This window comes from Embiotoca jacksoni, unplaced genomic scaffold, assembly GCF_022577435.1.
Source record: "Embiotoca jacksoni isolate LCO1_2020_lvr unplaced genomic scaffold, fEmbJac1.0.p SCAF_20, whole genome shotgun sequence".
NCBI classification, from domain to species: Eukaryota; Metazoa; Chordata; class Actinopteri; family Embiotocidae; genus Embiotoca; species Embiotoca jacksoni.
This window is the reverse complement of record NW_027185341.1, coordinates 199531-219978: the sequence shown is the minus strand read 5'-3', so window position 1 is coordinate 219978 and position 20448 is coordinate 199531. Positions and strand designations below refer to the sequence as shown.

Here is a 20448-nt window from a genome sequence, read left to right as displayed (position 1 = left end):
GGCGCTGGTTTCCATGACTGCCCCGTACAGCTCCCAGTCAACTTTCTAATTGGTCTAGTGCAGCTAATCAGACCACCATGCATGGTCCAAATGGTAACTGTTACAGAGTGAAACCAGCACCCTGTGAAAATCTGACTTGGGGGATTTGGTCCCAGTAAGTAGATTATGGTGGTAGGAGCTGGTGGAACCCATAATGAATGAGCTGAGAGTTTCTTTTTTTTTTTCCCTCTCTCATCGGTAATCCATCAACAGTAAAAGAAAGTGGGGGACTGGGGACAAGTGTTGCAGGGTCTGATGTCAAACAGGACATCAGACACTGCCCAGACAAAGAAAGGAAAATGTAATCAACAATATCATCAAACTCAGCAGTGTTCATGTCAAAAAAGGATATTTCTAGGGCCACAACAATTATTTTAAGTATTTAATTGGCTATGTTAAACTATTTTGGTCATCAGTCATTTTAGAGGAAAATGTCAAAAAATTACTTTTTTAATCTTCCCAGTTATTAATTTGGGGGCTTTTGGTCTGTTGGTGAGACAGCGCTGAGTGCACTGGACCCATTTGACAACTTTAGCATTATCTCTGCAGATGATGTAAATATGACCCATTACACAGGCCTTCTCTTCCTCAGTAAAGTTAAGTTTGTCTATTACCACATAATGTTGAGATTCAGTAAGTTGTTTTATCATTTTTTTGTAATCTTTTTCCATTTTGTTGCAGTATCCTTTGTTTTATTTTGTTGTTCTGACACCTGCGTCCTGATGAAAGACTGATTCTGACTAAAAACAAAGAAATTTAAAGACACCACTTTTTGCCTTTAAAAATCTGTGATGTTGGTATTTTTTTTTTTTTTATCATTCCTTAAAATCCTGAATACTATTAAATATCAAGCAATCTGCAAGTTAACTTAAACTGAAAATCATCTTTGGTTGCAGCCCTACATATTTCATGTTGAGAATTTGCATAAACTAGCAGCAGGTGGAGAGAATCTGAGAAGCTATTTGTGCAAGAATAGACTTACTATGTTCATGAGCGTGAGAACATAATTCTGCACATGCTCCTTGCCGTGGAAGCGCACAACCGAGTCATCCACAGCCAGCAGCACCTCGATGTTGTAGTCGTCTTTCTTCGCATGTCTCCTCTTGCGCTCCGACTCAGACAGTTTATGTTCGACAAGATCCAGAGCCGCGGGGAGGTCTGCGATCCCAATGTCTGCCACTGCAAAATATGACCAGGACATAAACAGGTCAATGCGCAGACTGCGGGAATCTGCTGCATGCATGATATCTCCTCTGTTATATCAGCCTCGGTGAAATATTACATGGCTGTGTCAAACCCGAAACACAAAATGTCTTTAAGTCTCAGGATGAGAAGCTGGAATCCTTGGGGATTATTGACTGACAGGTCTGAGGACTCTGTATTTTGTAAGGCACTCCATCTTTCATCAAGCTCTCCCTTTGGACTAAATTGCTGGCCGGCAGAATCAGAAGACATCTCCTTTTTGCTGCCCCGCTTGCAGACTCAACATGATATTTGTATTCATGTCATGAATCCCACCTGAGTCATACAGCGCCATGTCCAAACAACATTCATGCATGGCGTAAAGCTTGTGTGATATTTATTCATGTTATCTATCTGTTGCTATATTTTAATGTATCAGAACTGAAACACTATTGAAAATTAGACTGCATGAACTAGATTTTACTGTTTCAGACCATGGCCTAAACTGTGAGATGCACAAGGTGAACAGTTGAAGAGGGCACGCACAACAGAAATAGCCTATTTGAAACATTGAAGCATCACAAAAGTGTAGCATGTTGTTCTGAAATGGGGATAATTGCAATCTTTTTGAATAAGACTCAAGCCTGCCAGATACAAATGGAGACGTGACATAATCTCATATATATATAGCAGAAAATCAAATCCATAAACCATGGTATTTTACAAAAATACAATACAGACAAAGAGAATGTAATTGCAGTGTTTTGCAAACCTCGTTTTAAGACCTATCTCGTTGAAAATCTCCTGAGAAGCAATTTATTTCAGATAAATACAAATATAAAACAGATAAATGCTTAACATCTGACGACTCATTTGCACCGGTTGCAATAAAGTAAATTATGATAAATGTGTTCAACAACTGCAAAAGATGCATACAGCATCTCAATAATGTGAGTTGATGACTGAAGGTATTTACAGTATTTAAAGTACAGAAACAGCAATACAAAAGATTAAAAAAATTTAAATAAATTCAATACTATTCAAGGACTCTACAGGAGAATCGAGCCTGTTAAGATAAAAGAATGAAAGCAATACATTCCTTGACAAGAAAAAAAAAGAAAAAAAAAGAAAAGGAGGCTTAAAACAGGTGAATGAGTTGATTAAAATTGTTCCTGCAGATGTATGACCTAGAGAGTTACAGAGTAAAATGAAAAGACCAATGAGGTTTTACACCTACAGACCCCGGAGAAATTGAGTAACTTGTAGTGAGAGGCTCCCACCAGATGCTCAAGCTATTGTTGCAGCAAGAAACGAATAGTGAAGGAATTCATGATGGAGTTGGGTCGTTTGACTGTGAAGGAAAGGTCACTTCCTTTTCTGGCTCCCTCACACTCCCCGGTCCCCAGTACTACCACTGGAGCCCAGCATTCCTCATTTTACCGGCTGGTTTAGTGAAAAAAGTTTTAGCTTCTTGAAGGCAAATAATGTTTTATTGAAGTACATTTTTTACCTTTACGCTGTTTTTCATTAAGTATGTTAATCAGTCAGCTGGCAATTACAGTGAATATCAAGACTGCAATCATTCTTGTCAATGTGACATTGTTGTTGTGTTTTAATTAAAGGCTGGGATTTATTGTTTGCAGACCTTAAAAAGTGACGCTGATGTGGTATCCTCTAGTGGACTGATGGTTGTATTACACCTTTGATCTCTACACCAGGGTGGCTAGCACTTTTTTATTTTCAGCAGGGTTGGGTTTTAATTCTCTGTGGGGTTTTTTAAATGAGTTTCTTTAAACATTAAACATAGAGATTTGATCTGATATTAATAAACTACATGTTGATTAGCTCCGCTTTTCAAAAAATATTTGCATTATTAAAAGCAGGAAAACAAGTCTTGCAGAGTGGCAGAGAGGAGGGGCGTGTCGATGTCTTGTTTGATTGACAGCAGCCGGCAGGCTGCAACGCCAGTGTTTCACGGGAGACAAAACGGGAGACAGAGTGAACAAACTTACTCTGCCGCGTTAAGTCATGTTCAGACAGTGTGCTGTTAGCGGTACTGAAGTGTAAGGAGCAGACTAGCATCTGACTGTACAGAAGCTTCAGTTGCAGGTACACTTACTCTACAAGCTGTCTATTATGCTGCAGATGAGCAGCTAATTAGCTATCCAGCGTGCAAACTGATGTTACCAGTGCACTTTTACCAAGTTACAACGGGCTGAGGTGCAGGACAAGGAGTGTGTTCATGCTTGTAAGAATGTGAAACAGAAAGGGAGACTTCAGTAGGAAACTAATGTGGGCTGTTAGTTCTGTTTGTCAGTCTGTAACTCTTGTGGTGTGTCTGACTCAGCGTGACCACCTGCTCTGCTGGTGATGTAACTGCTTTATGCGAGATCTGATCGGCTGAATTAAATCCAGACAAATGCCTGATCTGACTAACTGAATGTAAAATGTTGTTTATTGATTGAAGCTTTAATGAAGACTGAGTTCATGCAATAAGGAAGAGCTGCTTGTGTTGGGTTTTTTTTCGGCCTTTCGCAGGGATTTTGGCATTTGAATGCCAGGGCTCGTCTCCCCACGAGCAAATGGTCCACCAAAACAAGTTACCTCCTTAACTATGTCTTACAAGGGCACAATAGCTGCATCCTGAGTTTAGCACCGCCCAAGACGATTGTATTTCTTTAAACAAATCACAAACAACCCAGAATGTTTCAGGTCCATACCAACATTTACTTGTGTAGTAATATCAAAACTGTTTGCCAGTTGAGACTTGGTGTTAAGGTGGTTTAAGGAGTCTGCTAATACATTTTTCATGTCGTTCAGAAATGAATGAAACCCAATGGCTGCTTTAAAATGACAGGAAAAATATATTCAAATCTCTAATGTAACAAACGGGCTAAAACATGGCAAACCCTTCGGCCTTTAATTAAGTTGAGCAAAAGCTTTTGTGTAATATTGATATATTCATGATGGTACTATGTATTTATTCTCTGTTCTGTTTATTATATGCTTCTGTGTATACTTCACATGTTGGTGAGCCTCAGGACAATAATGTTGTATTACTCTTTCATATAGTACCATAGAGCTACTATGAAGCAGCCGTGCACTCATTCACAGGCCCTTACTCACCCATGCACACAGTCACAACACTCAAACCCACATGTGCTTTTTGTTTCCACTGACATCACGCTCCTTCCCCTCGCCTACCTTCATTGTGGAGGTCCTCCCTGTGCTGGCCTGTCTCCCGCTTGATGGCTGATCTGCGGTACACCACGTGGACACGCCCTTTCACTTCCACATCCTGTTGGCCCTTCTCAAGGGGTTCAATGAAAAACTCTCCATTATCAGTCCGGATCAGGCCTGCCTGGAAAAAGAGGGTTTAAAATTAGTGCACCATTCCCCCTTACATGGAAAGTAATTCCACTGGAGCCAGTAATTATAGTGTGCCTGATCAATTGGAAGATTCAGTGACAGGCTGGATATGTGGAGTGACGCAGGTAGACACAATTTGAGGCCATTCTAGCCCTTCACAGAGATTCATTGAGTGCCACTTTGGACGAGATGATGAGTAGTGATGTCTCAATCGAACCATAGGTTTCCATCTGCGCGAGGAACATTGTTGGAGCAGTAAGCTTGAGCACACCGTGGTGGAAGTATAGACCATTCTTTCACCCCTGGCATTTCTTTTAGAAGCAGTGAATTATGGGTTTGAAAATGGTCAGGGCTGGCTCTTCCGAGGTGAATTTCTCCCTTACTGACTGTTAAATGTCCGTATGTCAGAGTGTCAGGTATAGAAAGAAGACACTGCTCTCTGATTCAGTGAGACGGCAATCATAGCCTGACATTTACGGTTGATTTGCATATCTACAATGAGTGTTACTACACTGGTAATATTTTCTTTCCACCACAATTCGCAAAAATCATAAATCCCCCAAAAACACAGAAATATTTTCGTAACTATTTAAACAGCATAATAGTTTCTGGTTTGATATGTTAAACCGCATGTGACTGTAACAAAGAAGGAGAAAGGCTTATTTTTCCAGATAGATAACTCAGAACCAAAGCAATGTTTATATTTCCATAAAAACAAAATTCTCCATATTTTAGGTCTTCTTTGTTGAATGTAACTAAAAGTAAATATTTAAGCAGCTATGGACAGTATAGTTGAAGGTCTTGATGTAAAATAAATGTGTGCTGTGTTCCTGGGAGGCGCTGGTTGGTGGGTTACCAAAACACGTCAGTTAGTTTATTACACCTATTAGGTAAAGTTGCACCATAGATCACTGGATCTTTGGTTATACATTGGATTTAATTTGTGTTTTGGGAAATGACAGAGGTTGTTTCATGGAAAACGCTTAAAGGTTGGGACTTTTACTTCTGTTACATTCAAGCCCTTCCCAAACAAGTTCACACAATGGTGATTAAGCATATTACTGCAGGATAAATGTCTGTATTTCACAGTTTACAGAGTTTTTAAATCTGGTGTCTGGTGAGACATTCCCGTGCTGGTTATGGCAAACTACATGGCAAAAATAAATCCAATATGCACTTGCCTTTCACTCTGCACCAACTGCTCAGGGAAATATCTGTCTAAGCTGCAAAAGCCTCTACTATGTACAAAGGCTAGTTTCTAATTTTGTCTGTCTGCATATCAGGGCTGAGAATGTGGTGTACAGTGAGTTTTACCAGAATACTCCTGTCTGCTGCAGCTGAGTGACCCGAAACAGTAAAATTTGAGGCCCGAAAACTAAAAACGTTGAAAAATGCTATCAAGCTTTGCAGAGCAGAGATAAACTGCAGTCCAATGATATGTCTCTGAAATTGAGGTCATTACGAGTGACAACTTTCACATACAAGTTGTCATGTGATCAATTGTTAATATAACAATATTGATTATAGTTACAGCAGCATTTTACGTGCCTCATCTAAGTTCAAACAGAATCCATTCAAGCACTGTGTTTAGTGTAGGCTATACTTTAGCAGTGCTCAGAAGCCAATACAAAATAACTGTATTTATACACGTAAAAAAAAGAAGACAATAGATTGGAAAAGTCACACTTTAGTTGAGGTTAGACAGCTGATTTGATTTTTTAAAAAGCCATCAGACATACAGGGTACACAACTGAAAAAGCCGCTGAAAAGCCTCCTGTCTAAATCTGCTGTAACACTTTGTCCTGCACTGTTACACAAAAGGTGATGTCCAACAAAATATATGGTTGACTACATATAACACACTGTATCTCTCTTTTTTTCTGCTGTCCATCCATTGCTGCATGTAAACCATGTTGGGTGACAGGAGGACAAACACTAACCATCAGAGGGTGGGCATGCCTCAGACAGATCACCTGTTTATACCAGGACAGACAAACATTTCACATTCACACCAGTAATTAGAGTTAATCTAATCTGTACACATCTGTGAGAGGACAGTCAAAAGACTGACAGGACGAACCTCACGAAGACAAATAAAAGTCCCATGTTTTTCAAATGCTTTTCTAATTCTGGTTATTTTTGTTACAAATGTAGTTATGGGGCGGGGAGGTGGACAACATGTGTGACACTGCAACATAATTTGTTCAAATCCATCCAGAGAACATTGTTTGCTCATGTTTCCTGTCACACTCTGCTGTTGCTGCTTTCAATAAAGGCAAGAGAACAAAAAGACAAAAACAACACCAAACTGAACATGTTTCTAGACATCAGGAAAAAGAGCATGGTCAAATGTGAAGGAAAAGTAGTGTAGGATCTTCCAGCAAAATAAACAAAACCAATATGACACATTCCTTCTGTGTGCCATCTTGTTTTTATTAAGCTTAATTAGCATTAACTGCAGAGTCTGAATACACCGCATTTCTTATATTCCTACTCTTCACTGAGAGAAATAAAACTGTCCAGCCTGTCATTACCCTCATGAAGAAGGCACACCAACAAGATCTTGGCAAGAACATGTGTATTTACAGCTGCAAAAAGAAATCTAAATACAGTGCAGCAAATAGAACAGTGTGTCTAAAAAAAAAATCAAAAGAATCTTCTCCAAATCCTGAGCATGCTGTCACTTGGGACCAACTATAAAAACACAATGAACTTAAGCGTGGACATGTGACAGTAAGGGCACAGAGGAGTGAAAGAATCTCTCCAGCCCCTGACCAGGAAATGCCAAGTAAGACATGCTCCAATACTTCCTCTGTGGTCTCTTATTTCAGCAGTGGGTGGAAAGTGAAGTCGGGTCTGTGAGGGGGAGCGAGCAGCAGCAGCATCTGGAAGGGCCTACGGAGTAACCAAATGTAAACATATGTAAACTCTATGGTAAAGTCTAGACTAGGCAAGGACGTGTCAGCAGTGGGGAGGGGACACAAAGTTATACTCGTGTCAAAGGGTCTGTATTCATTTCTGTATTATTAATGGATTCATCTGACTGAAAATTACATTTAGATCAATTAAAACCATGTTTTTAGAGCTGAGAATGAATTGGTTATTTAACATAACATTCATCCTTGAATATATTTCATCAAGGCAAATTTCTAAATATTTGCTAATTCTAGGCTCTTAGATTTAAGTATTACCTTTTTCTTCTGTCTCCTATTACTGCAAGTTGATTATCTTTGCGTCGTGGACAGTGGAGCAATACGGATATTTTTTTTTTTTTTTTAACAACTTCATCTTTTATGGTGTTTATTGGATTAAGATTTTTATTTTATTTTATTTTTTTTTAGGATAATAATATTATTCTACAAATATTAGTATTAAAATGATCCTATTTGCTATAATATTCTTATCGCTACACATTCCAGAAAGTCAAAAAATATTATATTGTGTTTAGCCCCAACGAGCTTCCTGACAGGTTGCACACAACCCAAAACAAACAGTTGAAGATGCCAAAGACTTCTGTTATTAAGTCGGAGCTTCAATAATTTAGATACGGACAGTTGTTCAGTAAGTGAACTCTATTTATCGTTGAATCTTGAAACGTGTTACCTCACTCACCAGTGAAAATTACACACAAGAGTCTCACCCGTGTCCTAAATCTCCTCTAATAGAGTCATAAACAGTCAAAACCCAAGCTTATGCTGTTGTTTTGGGATCTTCTCATCACACTTTACACCAACTGAACTGGTGACAAATTCATTATTGGAAGTTACTGATTGTGGGAAAAAAAAAAAAGGTGATTTGTTTAGTGATGGTTGATGGAGAGGGTTTTTACACATGCTATTCTCATATTAATAAAATTCATAGTTTTCAAAATTTGTATCTTTGATAATATAATACAAAGAGAGCTCATCCAGTTCAGTGGAGGTGAAGTGATTATTGTGTTCATCAGGCTGCTTCACATGATGTATTTGTGCACACCTGTGAGATAATAATGAGCCTTACAGTGCTCATTGGGGGAAACAATTTACATTAGAGTGTGGTACAGCTAGTTCTTGCTGCCTCTGCACTGAAAAAGCATTTTAAGTTGAGGCAGAGAGGCATCCAGCTGTGTCACTGACACCATACAAAAAAGGCAAAGATAGCTGACCCTTAAAGCTCACCAGTGCACTAAATTCCACACTTCGGTAAGAGCAACTTTGAAGGTAGATATTTACTGTATGTAATTTCAGAGTTACTCCTTCCGCTCTGCAAAAGCTGTAGGAGTCGGTCACCTGCTCAGTGCAGCAAACACACCACAGCAGGAGAACAAATGGGGTGACGGCTGGTGAAGTCAGGGCACAGTGAAGAGGAAAAAAAACAATGAATCCACCACAAGTGAACAACAGGTAGCACAAGTAACTACCCTGCCAGTGTGCATGTGATTGAAATGTAGTTGTTGCAATTGCATCTTCACTACAAAGAGAACAGAACATTTCTGCTGCCGTCTTTACTGTCTGCAGATACTGTAATAATTTCAGGCTGCATACTGCCTCCAGCAACAGAGAGCCACAGTAAAAAGGGGTTCTGGGTTCTGTTCCAGACGCAAGAAAACCTCATGCAAAATCCCAATGACTATGCCAACATACAGCATTGTACGGCGCCTTTCTCAGCATTATTTCGGGTGACTCACTTAATATGTCTTGATAAGAATGGTAATGTTTTAAGAAACTATCAATTATCTATTTATTTCTTTGCAGCCTGAAACGCAGACCATTTTCTACCATTAAAAGAGATGGGAATAAAAACAGGATCTTGAAAAGGAAGTGAGACATCTCTCCAATCCCCAGTAAAAAACAAAACATCGCTGCAGAAATCACAGCCTGGGTTGTTTTTCTTTACGGTACTCACTATCATTATGTGTGAATGGAGACGTGTAAGTGTCACACTGAAGAAACATCACAATACGTTACTGGTATTTTACATTATCTACTGGGATAATCTGATGGATGCATCCCTTGTGACATGACAAACGAACACAACCTAAAAATGGAACCAGTGCCTCAGGCTATGGGTGCTTCAGAAGTAACATGCGAGGAAATCAAAGTCCAGCCATCATTCCAGGAGCTCAACCTGTAATTTGTGGCAGATTGTTTGGAAACATGTAATTTTGATTCCAGGCACGCTCTTTGATGATTCACAAACACGACACAAGAGACTTTTTAAGGTAATCCATAGTCAACCTTTGAGATCAAGGTTTTCACTCTTAATTCTGTGAGGTCAAGATTCATAATCGAAAGGAAGAAATGAGACCTTTGCAAGACACTGGCAGCATCTGACGTGTCAGTGATGCTGGATTAAAGCTTTTGTGGCGAAACTGGTGAAGATCAATAAGCCAGAGAGTAAATTATGGCTCAGTGGTGCTGGACTCAGCAGAGTCGCAGGTTTGAAATAATTGTATGAGACAGGCTGTGGGAGCAGAGGATTACTACTTGATTCCTTTTGATCAGCTTTCACATCTCACTGTGCTCGGCCACAAAGGGCATGCAAAGCTGGAGCTCAAGATGAGGACAATAAAGAGAAAATTGGGCTTGTCGTCATCAACACTTGTCTGCATGCATGCTTAATGTTTTTGCACTACGCCTTCTTCTTCTGCTGCTAGAATTACCACTGCGTCTAGTATTCAAGTAGAAGAAGTAGTATTAGTATAATATAGTAAAAGAAGATCATTTAGTTGTGGTAGTAGTCTGTAGTGGTAGAAGCAGTAGCAGTTGGAGCAATGATACACTAATAAATATTAGTAGTAGTGGTATGTATGTGTGTGTGTGTGTGTGTGTGTGTGTGTGTGTGTGTGTGTGTGTGTGTGTGTGTGTGTGTGTGTGTGTGTGTCCTCTATCGCGGTGTGTTTGAATGAAAACCTGTATTGACAGACAATCTGTAACTGCTGCAAATAAGGATTAAAGAGAGAGGGAATAAATCACATTACTGGCTGAGATGTTGGGCTTCCACTGACGGAGCTCTTAATTTAGTGACTTCACCTCCGTGCCAGCAGAGTACTGGAACACCAGAGGATCCTGGAATACTGGACTGGTACCAGCTCAGTACAGAATTCCTGCAAACATTCATGAATAGAACAATTTATGCAAGCATTTTCCATCTCCAATGAATGGAAAACTATGCCCCCACCAACCCCCCCCCCCCAAAAAAAAAAAAAAAAAAAAAAACCAACTGACTTTTGTACTGTTGCTAGGTGGCTCTCTCTCTTTTTAACTGGTGGACACAGAAATAGCGCTCTTCCTGCTGCTGTTATCTAGCACTCGTGTTTCCATCACACATGTAATTCAATCAGCCCGTCATCTGTGCTAATTCCCAACACATGAGCACCACCAGTATAATCATAGCGATCACTCATCGCTCCACAACAATAGTCCATACTTGTCTCGAGCGCACAGCTGTTGCATTCAAGCAGGAGTCACAGTCAGAGGAAGATATCACAGACGCTGAGCCGTTGATCAATCAAACATAAACTATACTAAAATGAAAGTTGAGGTCTGTTATAGAACACCTAGTCATTTTGCATTCCCTTTCGTCAGAACCCAATATGAGAATCTGGTGGCGCTGTGACGCCAAATATATCCAACTGATGCCAGGTTAATATGCAGCGTTACTGTATGCATGGTTTATCTGTCATGAGCTTGGAATGCTATAAATCTCGCACGTCCAGGCACAGGGCAAGAGACCAAGTTGGCGTAATCTGTTAGTGGGAGTCGTCTCGGTGGGATCAGCCTCACTGCACAGGACACAAAGCTTATCACTGAAATTCACTTGAATTCAAAAGAATAAAATAATTGAAAACCTTAAAGGCCTCTTCCGACTTTACCTTGAATAGGAAGCACTTTAGTAGCACTTAAAATGGCACTTACTTATAGCACTTTGAAGTTTGGCTTTCTTAAAGAAAATTGTTCTTTCTTGTTTGTTGTTGTTCTGAATTTGTACCCTCATGGTTGAAATGCACTTATTGTAAGTCGCTTTGGATAAAAGCGTCAGCTAAATGAAATGTAATGTAGTGTAATGTAAAAAGGCGAAGAGTTGTGATCATTTATGCCGTGTTTTTTCCACATACAAGCATGTTGTTTCCCTAAATGTATATTCTACAGAATTTTGCTTGTTACCCATAATGGAACCATTTCAAGCTTCTTTTGAAGATTGAGTGCTGGTGGTACGTCAAGACGTACAACGCATCTCAAAGACTTGGCCCGCATTTGATGATCAGTGAATGATTCACGTTCTTTCAAACTTTGTCCTTTCATCAGACATGATCTCCTCTGTGTCCTTCTACATCAAGCAGACATGTCAGACTAAATAAGTTGCCTGCAAGCTTTCTGTGAAACTTCAAATGCTCCTCAAACACCCCTGCATGCACAGACAGGTTCATGTTTATGTTGGCTTTGATGCAAGGAAACACATGGACAATATTCCAAAGACTGCAAGCCTTTAAAGGATAAGTTCAAAATCGCAAGAAAAAAAATCTTTTCCCTCATGCATTGAGAGGACCATGCAGATAACTTTGGTTTGGCTTGCAGAGTCTCAGACTTCTGCCGCCACCACAGGACAATAAAGGTGAATGCTGTGTCGTTTGTGGAGCTCCAAGCTTTGAAACCTTACATTTCGTAAAAGTCATCAAGAGCACCTTTCCACACTAAAAAAAAAAAGTCCCAGAAAACACACAGATATCCATATCAGCTATTTAATGATTCATTTTTCTATTAAAGGTAAAAGAAATTAAGAGTGTTCACAAAGAGTATGTTTGTTTGAAATCTGGTTGAATCATCCAATGAAACTTTACATTTCTGACATGACACACACAACTCTGAGGCTGCAATAAGAGGACACAAATCCCCAGAAATACCAGATTACGTTTGCTTTAGAAGAGGAACGTGCTGAAGTTTTATCTACAAACGCTCAAAGATCAGACTTAGACTTTATGTTTTATTGAAATCCTTCCTGTCATGAAGGAGGTTGCTGTGACAAAATGGATTTCTTAACTGGTTCGGGAAGTTGGACTGGTCATTGATCAACTGTCTCATTTCATCAATATTGTTGTTGGTTCCTTTCTGTCCCTACAAATTGGAGCACCAAATGACCCCAACATAATTGATTCAGGCCGTGTCCCACAATGAAAGCCTTTGCATTTGCAGCATTACAAACTCAATGAGCTGAGTGTCTGTGGTGTCATTCTTGGAAAAAAAAAACTCAAGTGGCGCACATCTAATGGTGCGTTGTCCGTCATCCAGCAGTGGTTGTTTCGGCAGAGAGGCTAGGTGGAGCCAACGCAACAGGATGGGCTCAGCTGCCGACTGACGTCACACAGGCGAGCCTTTCTGTATCTCTGAGAAGTCAAAAAAATATAGCTGCAATTACTGCTTACTGTCATAAGTACGAAACACAGACCTTCGAGATTGTAGCTTTGATTACCCATAACATAGCAATAGTGACATATAACACTGATTCATTTCACAGTATTATTGGGCTATGTTATGAGACTGAATAAGCGAGCACAACAAAGTCTATTGTAAAAATGCTTGCAGAAGTTTTGAGAACAGAAGCTAGCAGAAGAAAATCGAACAGACCAAATACTCCCCAAATTCTGCAGGCTTTTAAGCTTGCAAAATAAAAGATTGCAAAACAGACGCTAACAAAACGACAGCTACCTGACTATGAGCAGTAAAATAAATACCCACAGAACAAAAACGTGCAAAAACAGAAGCTACCGCAACATAACTAGTTGAAAAAAGGTGAAAGAACAAAGACTAACTGAACAGAAGCTAGCAAGCTAACAAGGTCTTGCAGATCAGAAGATCGTAAAACAGAATCGAACGCAACAACTCATAGAACAGAGACAGTGTTTCCTGCACAGATTTTACTTGTGCGCGCTTCCCAGTTGTATGAACAGACAGTGATTATATTTGGTGACCTTTCATAGTATTTTTTTTAAAACACCTTGACAACATAAACGATCAGTAGGCAGTGTCCCCTCGCTCTACTGATCCCGTTCCTGAAAACAACCTCAGCTACGCTCTCTCCTCTAAGCTGCATGAGTCTCCGCATGCACATTTCTCACACATCATGCCACCCACCACCACAATCTTTCAGAAACAGCAAAAACCTAGTAGAACACAAGCTAACGCAAAAAAATGGTGCTGGAATCCCTCCTCTGACTATCGCTCATAATTTCCAACCATTGCCGCTTTCTGCATCAGGCTTTGTTTAAAGACTTCCATCTCTGGTGCTCTCAGATTTTTAACATATTAATAAAAACCTTTTTATCATGTTCGTAGGTGAATACGGCTTTGTGCTATTGGACCAGTGCGTCACTTGTAGCCTTGAGTCACTAAAGGACACACAGTCGCCTTTCAGGAAATTACATTGTGATTAGAGAACACAGCATGGCATTGTTCACACACCACTCACTGATATTACATTAAGAAAGAAGACACAATTCTATCTTTCATGACTAGTTTTCTTAGTTTTAGCATTGTTTGTGATGTTAATATTGTAAAATTATAAGATTAGTAAAGTGCAGTGGCAAAAGTCAACAGTCGTCTATTGTTTCTTTGTGTTGTGTTGATGTAACATGAATAGCTCGGCTGTCCTAAAAAACATGCCAAGTAGAAGAGAGATGACGTAAAGGAAAGCATTAAATGCTGCCATAAATCAATGAAACAAGTTTTCTCACTTGAAGCATTAAAATGTGTGATCATGTATAAAAGAACTCACTGGTGAAAAAGTGTGTGTATCAGTCTCATTTGGGGGATCTTAAAACCTCCTGATTCACAAGGTTATCTTCGCTCCCACTCCACACGTGTTATTTATGTCAGAACAGTTCAGGGAGCTGCTTTTAAAAAGCTCAGGAGTACCCTCGACTTGGTCAACCTGCCAATTCAAATGTCACATGGCTGTTTGGAGATTCACATCTTTCAATTTGCTCTACTGCAAATATCCATTAGTGGCTCAGCTCCCATTACTCTGCTTTTATCACACACACAACACAGTTTTAAAGCCCATGATGACACTAAGTAACTGCGATAGAGCAGAATAAGGAATAGCGTGGTGGAATGGAGGAGGGCACATACTGTTGTGGAAGAAAAGAAAAGTCTCCTGAGATTTTAGGCTTTGGTTTTGAATTGGTTTTACTCTGATCGACTGTCATCAGTGAAACAACGACAAAACTAAGGATGCTTCGAGTCAGTTTTACTGTCATTTGATTGTTTCTGTATTTGATGAATGAAAATGTTTGCCTTTATGCTTTTATGCTCCAAATGTTGGGTTTGGGTTGAGCTCTGTTCATTGGGATCTGATTCCAGGTTGGCAAAATGCGTAGCTATACGAAGCTCCAAGGTCGTCAAAGTCTCTTACGGAGTTTCATTCTCTGCTCTTTGCTAATAAAGAAAAAATTTGCAGGTTTCAGATTTTCAGCCACCGTTAGCTGCCTCTTTTCATCACAACCGAAGTCACTCGTTGTAGTTAATCAACATCAATTAATTAAAGCTTCGCTCAATAGTCTTACACCAATAGTGGATTTAAATACTACATGTATTTTGACAGGGGTCACCCACTTAGCTACAGTTCCCCCTAGCTCTATGAGGCATGGGTTTAAGTAGCAAATCAGGATGCTATGTATAATCTAATTTCTACTCAGCTATTGATTAACTGTCTGAAAGAAACAAGAAAGAGTTTAATTATGCCTATACAATTTTTATTTCAGAGCCCTTTCCCATGCTTGATGCTTGAGCACTTGCCTGCTCTTTCATTGGTCAGACCCGCTCTGTTCTAGTCCAATCATTAGCTGCCTGATGAGCCCATGATCAGTGGAAGAGCATCCCTGCACTCAAACTGCCCCATGCATCTGCTAGTGTAGGAGATGTTTTGGAGTACTGAGCATACAGATGGGCAGCATAAAAGTTATGTTGCATTTTTGTATTTCTGTGGCACAGTGAAACCTAGTCATTCAGAATCTATGCTGACTGACAGAAGCCTCTCAACAAAGAGCCAAACTACAAACTGTGAGCCACCTTTCAAGACAACTGCACGGGGGTGAGCGTCTGATCCTCAAAAGATAGATTTCAGACAGAGTAGTGCTTTAATTCATGTCTTGTGTAAGGATATGATGCATGCAGGACTTTCTGAATGGCAAGCAGTGACATGGTGACAATGAATAGGAATGCATCAGACTAGTGTTTCAGGTGTGCATTGGGGACTTACCAGTCCATCACAATTGCTGATAGCCACAGAGGCCTCCGGCATGTCACTCACATCCCCAGTGAAAACACAGTCCCCGTGGATACGCTCCTTGGCCTTTTCCTCAAAGTCCTCTTGCCATTCCACAAAAGCCCGCGGGGCCACCAGCCTCCTGTTGGCCCTCAGGCGGAGGTGCAGTTCCTTCCCAAACACAGTGACATTGAAAAACAAGTGCTGAGCTGAGGCAGAGGTGACTGAGGGCATCTCAGGGGCACTGCGGGCCACCCTTCTTCTGCTGCCAAAGGCTGAGACAGCATCAGTAGCAGTGGCAGCAGCAGCAGCAGCAGCAGCACCTTTACTTCCACTTCCAGCAGAGACCACGTGAGAAATGTACCGGCCATGGGAGTCTGTGCTGAATGGCACGATAAGACCATATTCACTTAACTTTCCAGAGAGTTTTTCTGATGGGACAGATAGTGTCAAGTAAGAATCACATTCACAGACCTATGCCAAGTTTCTATGGAAAAACACTACAAAGAAATGTATGCGTACAAAGTCAACATTTATATTTATATTTATATAAAGCACACAGAGGTAGCCTATCTCAGCCTGGATATTCTGTTTATGAAACAGGGACACTCGAATATAGACTATACTATGGATACCCACAGTGTAAAAGCAGTAATACCCTGTATTGATTTGGTTCACCCAGAACACTAAGGCTGTCAGGCTTATTATATAGACCTATCAATAAAAAATAGGCTTTAAAATGTTATCATTATTCACAAACTTTTAAACTTAAGAGTGTCTGTTTCTCTACACAGTAAAAAATGCACAGCAAAAAAAAAAAAGAAAATACATTGATTACTCACCTTGTGTTTCTGCAGCGAAAATATGATCCAAAAATACTTGACTGAGTGAAAAGCACATCAATAAATACATACAATCCATAGCGAGGGCTATAGTGAGCTGCCACTTCAGCGCTAACTTTTCCTTTCTGTTGTAAACTTGCAGAGTCCTTCCTCCTGGAAAAAAAAGCACAAATGCAGGAGAAAAGTCCTCAGAGTTGAGCTGCAGCGAAGCAGCCGGGCATTTCTGAGCGTTCCCTCTCTAGACGCCAAACTGACGGATATTCACAAGTTGTTTCCAATCTTTTGGCCTGCGCTGAACTGCATAGACCAAGACTGCCCCATCCATTTAGGGAGCTAAGGGGGGGATATCTGGGGTGCTGATGACGACAACTCCCCCGGTAAAAACCGGGACGGTTTGAAGAAGTGGCCCGTTTTTTTTTTTGTTTTTTTTTCCTTCTTCTTCTTCTCTTCCTCCCTCAGATAACTTTTAAAAAGGCAGGGGACCAAGTTAACGCACGCCTACGCCGAGAAAAAAAAAAAAAAAAAAAAAAAAAAAAAAAAAAAACTCGGAAGGGTTCAGATAAAGTGTGCAGAGACAGAGTGTCCCGGTGGTGAAACATCTGCCGTCCAGTCGTGCACCATTACGCACCAGTTGTTCGGCTGCGTAACTTACAACTGCTCAACTTGAAGCCACTACCAGCCAACAGTAGGAGCGCCTTCTCTCCACTATACAACCACATAACTAAAAAAAAGAAAAAGAAAAGAAGCTGGACTTTATATCATCATATTAAGTACAAAAAAAAAGAAGGCTACCTCCACAGGACATATCCAGTCTTAAAATCTATCGCTTTTACTTGCCACATGTAAGATAATAATGTTTTTCGCTATGTTTACACTAGTCCACAAACACATGTTCGTGACAACATGCCCATAAATCAAGGAAGGCGCTGGACCCATGCTTCAGATCCCACACGTGCACCCAGTGACAAAAAAATCCACACTATACTGCCAAATCATACAATAAATATAAAATATAAAAATTACAACAACAAAAAATACTACAGAATATAGAAAATAAATAGAGAATGGAAGAGTAGATTATACCAAAGGCAGATATACTTTTGCTACACTGAAGAAAAGTTAAAGATTAAAGGAAAAATTTAAAAAAATTTTCCTACCTTAAAATTCTGCTCATGCACGCACAGTTTTAAACTGCTGCAATTGATCATCATGTCGTTTAATGCATAATGCACAATAAACAGCCAAATAGTAAACAGTAAATTTACATATCTTTACATATCCTAAAAATATAGTGTGCAAGAGTGTGTTGACGCTTTTTTTTTTTTTTTAAAGTCAAGCATATCACTTGCTAGATGAGTAATATCAGATTTAAGAACATATTTTCCATATCTGCAAAATGCAATTCTAGTATCAGTAAAGAATACATTGCATTCTCTGATTTAATGACCTCCTGCTGTTTGTATCTAAAATGTCATAATCTGGGCTAATCCTGCAGATGTCACTGTGAGCATATGTTCCATTTGCAAAAAGGGAACAAATCTAGCGCCATCATTAGAGGATTAGGATGTGTGAAAACTGTACAGTAGATTTCATCAGTGGAATGACAGCCTGTTAAAACTTTGGAGGACTGCTCAGGCAAAACTGGGATTTTTTTTTTGGCCCATGGCTCACCCTGCTGGAGTCCAGACTTAGTCAGACATGACCACGCTAAGACTGAACCAACAACTGTGGAATCTTTCTCAAAAGGAAGAGAAGGGGGTTGGGCTGAAATGAGTTTTCTCTTCCAGGTAGTTTTGGAGAAAAAAGGTGTCTAGACTGGACATTCTTTTCCCTGTGCAGTTCCTCAACTGTGTCTGGGCCCCAGATATGAACGTGGTGCTTATATAGTCTCACTCTGTGGCTAATTAGCTCAACGCTCCCAGGACGGTCAATGTAGAGCAGGTGTGGATTTTGAGCAGTCATCCCCCCCCAAGGCAGCAGTGAGAGGATTGGATGGTGATCCAGAGTTGTGCATTAATAAGCAATGGAAACTAACCGCAGCATTAAGAGATGGAAACCATTAACTGCCTTGTGAGAAGTTTTATGCTGTTTTTCCATCCACACTGTTTGGACATTTGTTTTTTTTTCATGTGTGTCCAAAAGCCAGGATGACATTCCACAATATAGCATAGTATTCAATTAGAAGCCTTGTTTTTTCCCCTCTGAAATGAATAGCTCCACTCACAGTCTGTGGTTAAATCCACACACCAGAACAATTTTCTACTACAGAACACTCTGTCCTTCACAACAGGAATGGAAGAGCAAAACTTTAGCACACTTTTGTCCCAAACCAAATCCAACTCTCGAGTATTTTAATTATAGTACACGGATATTCATGAGAAAGATTGCCCTTCTCAGAAATGTAATTTATCGAACTATAAACACTCCACAGAGTCTAAAATGTACTTAAAATCTGAATCAGACATGCTTAATAGAAGCTGGTCCAGTTTGTGCGGGTGGAGCTGCAAAGAATCAAGCTCCTTCCACTGTGTTTCCAGCAGTGGGAAGAAGTTACAGCACACAGTGTGGAACTGTGGATGCCTTAGTGTGTGCTGTAATGTGGTCTAGCCATGCCAGCGTGCTGAGAAAATATGTGACTTTTCATCTCTGAGATGCAGGGAGATGCAAAGCAGCTGCTAGTCTGCCCAGCAGCTTGGGGGAAGAGCAGCGTCTGCAGCGTGTGGACGGAGGAAACTGGGACAGAAAAGGTTTAAAATGAGCAGATAAAACAGATGAGTTTCACTTGACCTTGCTTAAGAAAATTGGATTAGTCTGGGAGTCTTTTCTACACGTGCAGCTCCAGCAGTGCTCCTATGTGTCCCTATATTTGCGTCAAAGTTTGTCTGTCCCATTAGTTTTCAGCTCATCTCCGAGAGATTTGAAGAAACAGTTTTCAATTCAATGCGGTGAGAAGTTAAAGGAATAGGAGTTAACACTCGTACATAGCACTTTGGTCAAAACTGTGAAGCATCTTCTAATCTGACGCACCAATCCTCAATTCAACATACCTTGTGGCTCCACTTAAGGACTGTTGTTAAGCTGCATAACAAGATAACAATCTCTAATATATTTAAATATTAACCTTTATCCACTTAATCAGTGGCTCTTGTTCAATCGGATATATTCCAACAGATCACACAGGGGTAGAAATGAGCATTGAGAAGAACTTTATCTTTTCAACCTGTATTTTTTTTTATTCTGCCAGCAGAGACTTTTCATTACCTTGCTCAGTGGGATGTGTAATACCTGGTCTATCAGGGATTGTATATTATTGCTTGTGGCAAGTGAGGGCCGAGACGTGTGTTTGCCAGTGGAGATTTAAGAGCATCCTTTCAAAGATCTTTAACGTCTTGTGAAAATGTATCAAATCCCTGACAGGGCAGGGAGCTCACTTGAGTTTCTGAGGTGTTTGTAATTCTGCCTTTATTCACACAAGAACAATCAAAGAGGATGGCGATGCACCCATGCACCCCTTACAACAGCACCATGCCTCCTGTCCTGAGCAGCTCTCTCATCTGCAGCGGGAAGCTTTTCACATGAAGTTCATTACATCCCCTCTCGCTGCTCACCTCTCAATGCTGCTCTTTGTCCGCCGTAATCTCTGGATCCTTCAGAACCACTAGCTTGAGTTTCACATTGGGGAGTATCTCAATGAGTTTGGAAAGGATTTCAAAGGCGAGGGGCCGCTATATCATCCAAGCATGGTCCTCATGTCCTGGGCTTATCTTGACCTGGA

General features: G+C 40.3%; 1 protein-coding gene across 2 annotated transcripts in view; it reads right to left on the bottom strand.

Annotated features, from left to right (window-relative positions):
- The window catches only part of LOC138201877 (A disintegrin and metalloproteinase with thrombospondin motifs 14), a 44130-nt gene extending 27003 nt beyond the window's left edge, over positions 1-17127 (bottom strand). For both annotated transcript variants that reach the window (XM_069155400.1, XM_069155401.1), the window contains exons 1-4: positions 16674-17127; positions 15826-16262; positions 4426-4582; positions 1022-1218 (exon numbers count right to left, since the gene is read on the bottom strand). In XM_069155400.1, coding sequence (XP_069011501.1) covers positions 1022-1218; positions 4426-4582; positions 15826-16262; positions 16674-16752 — 870 coding nt within the window. In that variant the 5' untranslated portion in view covers positions 16753-17127. The remainder of the gene's footprint in view (positions 1-1021; positions 1219-4425; positions 4583-15825; positions 16263-16673) is intronic.
- Positions 17128-20448: the final 3321 nt, after the last annotated feature.